This window comes from Lampetra fluviatilis, chromosome 29 (genome assembly GCF_964198595.1).
Source record: "Lampetra fluviatilis chromosome 29, kcLamFluv1.1, whole genome shotgun sequence".
NCBI lineage: Eukaryota > Metazoa > Chordata > Hyperoartia > Petromyzontiformes > Petromyzontidae > Lampetra > Lampetra fluviatilis.
Window position 1 is genome coordinate 4316670 of NC_136303.1, and position 9689 is coordinate 4326358.

At 47.2% G+C, this 9689-nt stretch overlaps 1 protein-coding gene across 1 annotated transcript; it reads left to right on the forward strand.

The window, feature by feature from the left end:
- The first annotated feature begins 2846 nt into the window (after window positions 1-2846).
- Window positions 2847-8963, forward strand: LOC144943057 (alpha-crystallin A chain-like). The gene is made up of 3 exons (XM_078870224.1): window positions 2847-3231; window positions 7334-7456; window positions 8721-8963. Exons 1-3 carry the CDS (start codon window positions 3022-3024, stop codon window positions 8961-8963), a joined length of 576 nt encoding a protein of 191 aa, XP_078726350.1. The 5' UTR covers window positions 2847-3021.
- Window positions 8964-9689: the final 726 nt, after the last annotated feature.

Sequence of the window (9689 nt, forward strand, 5' to 3'; positions counted from 1 at the left end):
TCACGCACCTAGGGGAGGGGGGGGGGTGAGATATTTGTGACGATGTGTGACGAGGGAGGGGGGGTGTTTGAGAAATATGACGTCACATCAAAATGCGCAACTTTAAATAAATATAGACAACACGTTCTACTTTATTAAATAGACTTTTAAATAAATGCTTTCTCCTACAACATCAGAGTGCAGCGCCACATTAAATACGCACTACAATGACAATAGTTTAAAGCGATTTGAAGCATGTTTTATATTTGTGGGGGGGGGGGGGGCAGAGCTTTGTGACGTCATATTTGAGGGGGGGGGGTCTGACTTTTTGTGACGCCGTGTGACGATGGGGGGGGGGGGTCAAAAATCGTCTAAAATCGCGTGACGTCATTTATGGACTACGTTTATTCCGGCAGCATTTTGGCTGTAGACCAGCGTCACCTGCGCACGTTCTCTGATTCACGTGCTCCTTCTCTCTGTCTCTCAATGTAAGGGGCCGTCCATAAATGACGTCACGCGATTGTGGACGATTTTTGACCCCCCCACCCCCTCGTCACGCGGCGTCACAAAAAGTCAGACCCCCCCCCCCTCAAATATGACGTCACGAAGCTCTGCCCCCCCCCCTCCCCCAAAACCATATTTCCATTTTGAAAATAAAACATGCTTCAAATCGCTTTAAACTATTGTCATTGTAGTGCGTATTTAATGTGGCGCTGCACTCTGATGTTGTAGGAGTGTTGTTATAACAATTAGTGTTGTTATAACAATTCTATATTTATTCAAAGTTGCGCACTTTGATGTGACGTCACATTTCTCAACCCCTTCCCCCCTCGTCACACATCGTCACAAATGTCTGACCCCCCCCCCTCCAGGTGCGTGACGTCATTTATGGACGGCCCCTAAGTCGAAGCATGGGACGTGTCCATGATTCTTTTCACACTTTTTCAGAATTTGTTCCTCGATGAGATGTTTATCCCCAGCGCACCGTTCAATTTAAGTCCCGTTAAAAGTTATCGAGGGTTGAGAGTGGTGACACACCGGTTGGCGCACCGTGCCATGAACACATGATTTCGATTTAAAGCTTTCGTGACTGCAGGGATTCATCTTCTTGGTTCTTTCGGTAAAGTCACGTAGAAGGGAAGTAATAAGACATTTATTATTTTATTTTATATTATATTATTTTATTATGTTTCCCGTGGTCCGACAGTTAAGTGAGTTCGTCTTACACTGAACACATTACTGATTTGTATCGTCATCTAGGCGAAATTGAACATCGTTAATTGGAATAACGCAGGAGGGGTTTATGGGCTTTTTAACGGCTGAAACGCCATCCTGTAGTACTCTGAAACATCCTATAGGTTACATTTCGATATAAAGCTTTCGTGACTGCCGGTATTCATCTTCTTGGTTCTTTCGGTAAAGTGAGAATTATTTTATTATGTTTAATTTTTATTATTTTATTACTTCCCTTCTACGTGACTTTACCTAAAGAACCAAGAAGATGAACACATGAGTTCGATTCCCAGCCACGACTGACGTTGGCTCGCGTGGTATCTGAACTAGTCTGCACCACCCAACTTTACCAACCCGCATTTACCAGCGTGGTGAAGTGTAGTATGTTCTAGCAACCTCCACGTCTAACATGCATGGCCTTCATCCAGCAGTTGATTGACAAAGGACCGTACATGATTAAGTAATGTATGCATTATTGTATTTACCATGTTACCATGAAAGCTGATTAAACCACATCTGTATATGCACTCAATCAACACGTGACAAACACACACCGATCGGCACTCGGTCTACACAGCTAATTGTATTCAAACCTCCCGTGAACACATCTGAATATTATGCTTTATAATCAATAATATAATCACGCCAAAGTTTACAATAATTACGGAAGAGTGTGATGTTTCGTCTCTCTGGGCTCTGACATAGAGCTTCAGGGTGCAGCGATAGTCATTTGGATAGAGTTGCCCAGCTGAAGCTCTCAAATTAAAGCTCATTCCAATACATGCTGCAACACGCCGATTAAGTGGACCCAACGCATTATGTCAATTACCAAAGTTGAAAATTAGGATTAAATGTTCTTGGTTCTTTCGGTAAAGTCACGTAGAAGGGAAATAATACAAATTAAACATAATAAAATAAATTGATACTGTTTTATTTCTCATTATTTTATTATTTCCCTTCTACGTGACTTTACCGAAGGGAACCAAGAAGATGAATCCCTGCAGTCACGAAAGCTTTAAATCGAAATTTAGGATTAAATGCTTTACGGGGTGAGTTGAACTCAAACGTGAGTAACAGGTGCAGAGACGAGAAAGAAAAGCATCAGTCAAGACATGGGAAATAATAAACGCCGTCTTTCAAAACGAAGGAATCTAGAAAATCGTGGTGGACAACACCAAACGGTGACATTAAGAACGATTTATGAATACTTAACATTTTGAAAACGCATTAGAGCACGCGAATTACATGCTCTGAAAGCTGGAAACGAGCGAACGCATCTAGAATTAAACTAATGCACCGACTGCATCGAATGGCTTTGTACTGGGGCACAGATTTGTGTGTGCGTGTGCTGTGGTACCCGATAAACAATGGAGTCATTTACTGTCGGCTCCATTGCCTTTAAATTCGCGACTGACCACATCGTTTGGCACGGCCTCTCAGCTTAGCTCGGCGTGGTGGGTGGGTGGATAGGGGGGTTGGTGGGGAGGGTGACACTAAAACGCAGCCAACAAACAACCAAAAATATGCAAAACAAATCCCCCCCGGGGCAGACAAAATGACGGACGCATGAAAAAAAAAATTGAAAAAAGCTCACGGCGCAATTCTGGTTTCCAGAAAGGGGCTTTGTTAAACCATCCAGGCTCAGCAACGGCGCTCGATATAAATACTTTGGGATGCTCTTCTCTTTTCAACCGACGGGTGCAAGTTCACACGATCTCAGCCGCAACCAAGCAAGCCACCTTCACCTCTTAAAACAAACGGAAAGAGAAAAAAACCCAACAACAACACCCCCTCTCCGAAATCAGCGCAATGGAAGTGACCATTCAGCACCCGTTCCTGCGTCGCTCCTTCGGCTCGCTCTTCACCAGCCGTCTCTTCGACCAGTTCTTTGGAGAGGGCCTTTTCGACAGCGAGCCTTTCTTTGGGCAGAACGTCTCGCAGAACCCGTTCCTCCTCCTGCAGGGCCGCTCATCGCCCCTGCAGCGCCTCACGTCCATCCTGGATTCGGGGCTCTCCGAGGTGAGCGGTGCAAACAAACAAACAAACACTAAACAACAACAACAGCGACAGCGAAACGCGACGCGCGCAACATCCAACCCTTTGGAGTTGCATTGGGAGATAGAAAGGTGGATACGCGTGAATTAGAGATCGTGTCTATGTTACAAATAAGAGTTCGCGCTGTTCAGAAGAACAAAAAAATAAGATGTGGGGCTTGAGCACAGTACTTTGTTGCGAGCAATTGCCTCGCGGAAAACGTGGTCGTCTCTGCAACCAGTTGCGGTCGGTTGCGCAACCGGTTGCTTGCAGTCGAGAGAGAATCTGCTCTCGAGAGTCGATCTGCACGGCGTCTTGCAGTCAGGTTATGTCGCGTGCACATTTTGTTCTTGCAATCCTGACATCGCAGGTTTAATTTTATCTTTGTGCAACTTACTCGCTCAGATGATTAAGTTGCGCGATATTGAGAGCGCTTTGGTTGCCCGGGCTGATCACGCAGTTACGGACCTTGCGCTTTTAATTGCCGTATTTACTCAAAAGCGCATTTCATTTCGTTATTCAATAACCATGAATTCTAAATAAGCCATCCTTAAGGCACGCAGCATAGAAGAGTGTAGTGATGAAACTTAACTCAATGCATACATCGCACCGAGCACGTAAGGTCAGCTGCATCATTTACCTCCTCTCCTGGTCCCCCCTTCCCCCCCCCAGGATCGTCCTCTTGTTGAGATGAGGTAGCAGCTGTCCCTGGGGAAACCTGCAAGCCTTCCCGGCAACGCTACAAGTCCACATCTATTTTTTGTTCAATAATAATAATAATGCACCTTCATGACAAAGTCTATTGACATGCGGTGCTCCCCTCTATTCTGGAATTGAGAGATATTCGTCATCCCGTGATATGCCCCTGTTTTTTTTATGTTCCTTAGAGATGGCAACCTCAATAAATAATAATCCAGCCAGTGGACGAGGGCCTCTCCCAGTGGTGATGTTGACACAACGCGCCAGTTACTCATTTAAGGAGGGAGGTGCGAGACCGGTTCAGATGTCACCGGTGCGACCAACGGTCGGGGAACGAATCTAACGCAGGTCGCTACATTCCGTGTTGTATAAATGCCTCTTCAATCGTTTTGATAATATGGGTACATACTCTTAGTTCCTTCGGTAAAGTCACGTAGGTAAAAAAAATGAAATAAAAATTAATAAAAATAAAAACAATATTAATTTTAATTTCATTTTTTTACCTACGTGACTTTACCGAAAGAACTAAGAGTATGGATCCTTGCAGTCACGAAAGCTTCAAATCTAGAATTAATATGGGTACAGCAGTACGTCTGGGCTGTAGCTGCGGTAGAGTGGATAGCCAGGCTCCACTACGAACCTGGCGACCCGAGTTCGATTGATTCCCGACCTGGGCTAGCACCAGTGACCAAGTGATACCGGTAATGCCCTTCACCCCCTTGGCGTCCACAACCCGCACTGACAGGCGTGGTGAAGTATAGTCCAAATGGCATCGTGACACGACGTGGCGTGTGGAGGCCTTAAATATATATTGTGCGTTTTGTTGAAACTTTATTAACCTGTAAATCGTACTAAAAAAAGAACAGAACGGAACGACCACTAATAATGAAATGCATAATAGTTCACTATCTCGGATTGCAATGCGCGCGGCAAACTCCGTGCAGGTAATAATAATCATAGTTTACATTTATTTGTAAGGCTGCGTTCCACCAAAGTCTCGAGGTTATGTAATGCGGAGCTTGGGAGATTCTTCGGTTAAGCAATGAAGCGAGCAAGATTTCGATTTGACTACTTTTCTGCATATTCTTGGTTCTTTCGGTAAAGTAACGTAGAAGGGAAATAATAAAATAATAAAAATACATTTTTTAAATATTTTTATTGTTGTATTATTTCCCTTCTACGTGACTTTACCGAAAGAACCAAGAAAATGAATACCTGCAGTCACGAAAGCTTTAAATCAATACTTTTCTGCAGTTGATTAATCGGGCCCCTTTCAAAAGTATCGCGATCGATCCCCACATCCTGCCGTCCGAAGGAGGGAAACCCCCCAACCCCGCCCCCACCCATATAAGCCACGCCCAGCGTAACGCAGTTGATGATGTCGATGACATCGCCGAAGGGGTGCCTTCAAAGAGCTGAAGACAAACGTTCTTGTGTAGATCGCATCGAGTGTTTTGGCAAGCGAGTGTTTGGGTGCAGATATTAAAGCAAGTTCGGCGCAGGTCGGGCTGAAGTGGCTGAGACTACGTCCCGCTACGTCTTTGTATCCCCAGCGCTGATGTTTACACACCGCACCAGGTCTTCAACAATGGCTCGACCTCGGGAGAGGCCCGGTGACCGGTTCAAATATTCGCCACCGATGTCAGCAGCCGGCCGGGAACCCGAACTGGGCACGGTGAATTCGTAGCGTAGTGCGCTAAACAGAGGCGCGCGCACACACGCGGGCACCATGTGCCCTGTTGCGTGGCACCGGGCGAATCGGTGATTTGTGCATCATTGTCACCGTTCGTTTGCAGCGCTTCTTTTTTAACATGTTGAATTTCACTTCTCAGACTGTCACCATCTGACACTTTCTTAGCTCGACGAATCGGCGTCTTGATAAGAGCAGCAACAGGGCATTGAATGCTAAAACCAAATCAAATAACAAGAGCATTGAAACTGCACAAGTAATTAAAACGATCAAAATATCGTACATTGCGGGAGTAACTGATAAACTAGCCAGATGTTTGGAAAAACAAAACATCCGAGTCAAATTTGGCACAGTACATAAAATACAGAAATTCATATCTGGTACAAATGATGTATTACCGAAGCTATCAACACAAGGTGTGTACAGGATTAACTGCACGTGTGGCAAATGTTATGTTGGGCAAACAGGACGAATGATCAGCACGAGACTAAAAGAACATCAGAGAAATATTAAATTCTCCCAAATACAACTGTCAGCAGTAGCAGAACAGGCGTGCCACAAGGACACTCAATTGATTTTGATAATGTTGAAGTTTTCTGCAAAACTAGCTACTGCTGGCCAAGACTAATTAGAGAATCTATCGAAATTGAAAGAAATCAAAAATAACTTAAACCGTTCGGATAACTACCGCCTTAATGCTGCGTGAAAGCAAATCATCAAATAAGACATCAATTAAATGCATGCCTATGAAGGGCAGCGTACTTCAATAGGGATTAACGTTGGTGGGGCTATTTTAATAAACACAATAGACAGGAAGGACAAGTTGAAAGGGCTCACATAATGCACATGCATAGTGTACGTTGCCTCAGTAATCCCCCCCACATTGTGCAAGAGCGCGTGGTCAACACATCTACGCCTCCACGTAAGGAACGAAACACAAATCTGGCTATCGCCTGATGAAGCTAGTTGCAATTACTGGCGAAACGTCATAGTCAGATTGTAAATGTTGTGGCTTGGCTCTCCAACACACCGGCTAGTGCTGTACTAGTATACTACACTATACACTACACTATACACTACACTATACACTACACTACACACTAGTGCTGTACTAGTGACGAATTGGCCACGTTTTGTTTACGTGACAACCCTTACTAGTTGGCTGTGTCGGGTGGTGGCGGGTTTAACGACACATTTATATATTTACGCGATCTAACCCAAAACCCTCTATTTATGGATGAATGATGGCCGATGGAGAGTCCGTGGGTAAGTCCGCCGCGAAGATGGAGCGATGAAATCAAGTCCATTCGTAATGTGCATGAGTGCGGTGTACGCTAGCGGCACTGCAGCGTGAGCGATGGCGACAGCGTTCTTCTGCATGTGTATGCATACCTTCTTTCGCACCGTACGGAGCCAACCGTGCTAATCGGAGGTGCTGGGGAAAGACAACAAACTAAACACAAAAGGCGATTCTAAAGAAATTCGTTTTCACTCGAGATGTAAACGTGCGCAGCTCCAGCGGCTCCGTAACATCGGAAGCAAGAGCGTTCCAGACGGCCCGCTAGAAGCGCATCTGAAGGCGCCCGATGCAGCGACCGCCTTTGTTCGACGGGTTAGCCAAACAATCATCCAGCAGTGGATAGACATTGACTGCTGCTGCTGCTGCTGATGATGGATGAATGTGTGCTTGGAGTGCAGTTGCGCGTCGACAGGGAGCGCTTTGCCATCCACCTGGACGTGCGCCACTTCTCCCCCACCGAGCTGAGCGTGAGGATCGTGGACGACGCCATTGAAGTGCACGCCAAGCACGAGGAGCGCGCGGTAATGGCTCGCGCACGCACACGCAGCACCTACAACAAAGACAAAGGTCCCCCGTGTAGCCTTAACAGACTGTTGGGGGCAAGTGCTGTTAGCGAGTAGCACCCTAGGGGATAGGCCAGCACAGCACACGAGGGGGGCTGGTGGCCAGCATCCACACCCGGCCGCCTTTGTCTCCCCGGCGGCGATGTTTTTGCACACCGCACCAGGTACTTAATTTGAGGCTGAGTCGACCTAGGGGAGGCCCAGGACCGGTTCAGATAATCGCCACTGGCGTTGGCCGTGAGCGAGTATCGAACTCGGTGCGTGAGTGCAGCGGCACTCACCACTTGGGGTGCGACGGGGAATAATGCTCCGGCTCTTACATTTTTTGTTAAAATCAGGATTTTATGAAACAACAACGATGGGGACAAACTCGAGACCCCTCCGACCCGATGCAACCAGTTCATTGCTATTTTTTTTATTTATTTTTATTTGACCTAGAAAGGCCCACTGAGCTACATGGCTCTTTTTTCAGAAGCGACCCGGCCACAAATGAGAGCTCAACGAAGTGGCTTATCAGGTGGAAATTTATAATACCCAAATACTCAAAACGCACGGATTTTTTTCGAAATGTGGAGGGAAAACGCGGAGGACCTAGAGAAAAATCCACGCGACCACGGGGAGAGAGAGACGCAAACTCTAAATGTACAGCAGGTGTCAGGGTCGCAATCAAACCCACGACCTCCTGTATACCAGGCGAGGTAGTTAACATCTCGCCATTGTGGCGCCTTACATTAAAAAGCGGGGGGATGTAAACGCGGGTGTGTGGAGGAGGTGAGTACATTTATCGCCTCTTTCACATAAAGGAATCGAGTCAGGGAGCCAACTTTGCTTTCATCCGAGAGGTTGGAAGGGAAGAAGGGGCAGAGGGAGAGGTGGGTGGGGGGGTATATATTCATACTCTTTTGTTCTTTCGGTAAAGTCACTTAGGTAAAAAATGAAATAAAATACATGAATTTAGTTGTTTTCATTTATTTAATTCTATAAAGTCACGTAGGTAAAACATAAAATAAAAAAAAATTCATTTAGTTGTTTTCATTTATTAATTTTTTTACCTACGTGACTTTACCGAAAGAACCAAAGCGTATGAATCCTTGCAGTCACGAAAAGCTCCAAATCTACATATCTGTTTTCAAAACCAACGCAAGTAACGAGCAGCTTTCCGTGTCCGGCCGTAACCTAAAGGGTCAAACGTCCGCCCCGTGTCCACCCCACCCCCCTCCAGGACGAGCACGGCCTGGTATCACGCGAGTTCCTGCGCCGCTACCGTCTCCCCGTAGGCGTCCAGGCCGACTCGGTGACGGCGGCGCTGACCACCGACGGGGTTCTGACTCTGTCGGCGCCGCGTCGCGATGGACGGGAGCCGCGGGACGGACGCGAGACGCGCGACACGCGTGAGCGTCCCGTGCACATCGCGTGCGACGACAAGCCCTCCCCCGTGGGGCCTCCTCCCCCCGAGCGCAAGTGAAGGGAAAGGTGGCGGGCGTGGGGGAGAAGTAGCGAAACGCACGAATTTGTTGTGTACTGCATATACCGCGTGCGTTGACTGCTTTCGACGGCCATTGCTACTACTGTGACCGTCGCTATCGCCACGCGCGCGCGCGCTCACGCACACGCACGCACGCACACACACTCACTCACGCATACACACTCACACATACACACTCACGCACGCATACACACTCACGCACGCATACACACTCACGCACGCATACACACTCACGCACGCACACTCACTCACGCACGCACGCAAGCACACTCACGCGCGCACGCACACTCACTCACGCACGCAAACACACACTCACGCACACTCACTCACGCACGCATACACACTCACGCACGCACACACACTCACTCACGCACGCACGCACGCACACTCACTCACGCACTTACGCAAGCACACACTCACGCACTTACGCACGCACACGGGCACTTACCTGCAGCGGTGTTTTAAATTAACAAACCAAAAAAGGTGCTATCCCACCCAGTAAACGGGCTACGTTGGTGCGACGTCTGCATGTGGTCGGGACCGTGAGGCCAACGTTGGCACGACGTTAGCCCAACGTTTCGTGTTTACTGCGCAATTATTGCTCTTCATCGGCACGAAAACCATCTGGGCACATGCATGAACGCATAATCTATGCGCAAGAATGCTCACAAGCACGCGTACAATGTGTGTTCGGGAAGTTGAAAA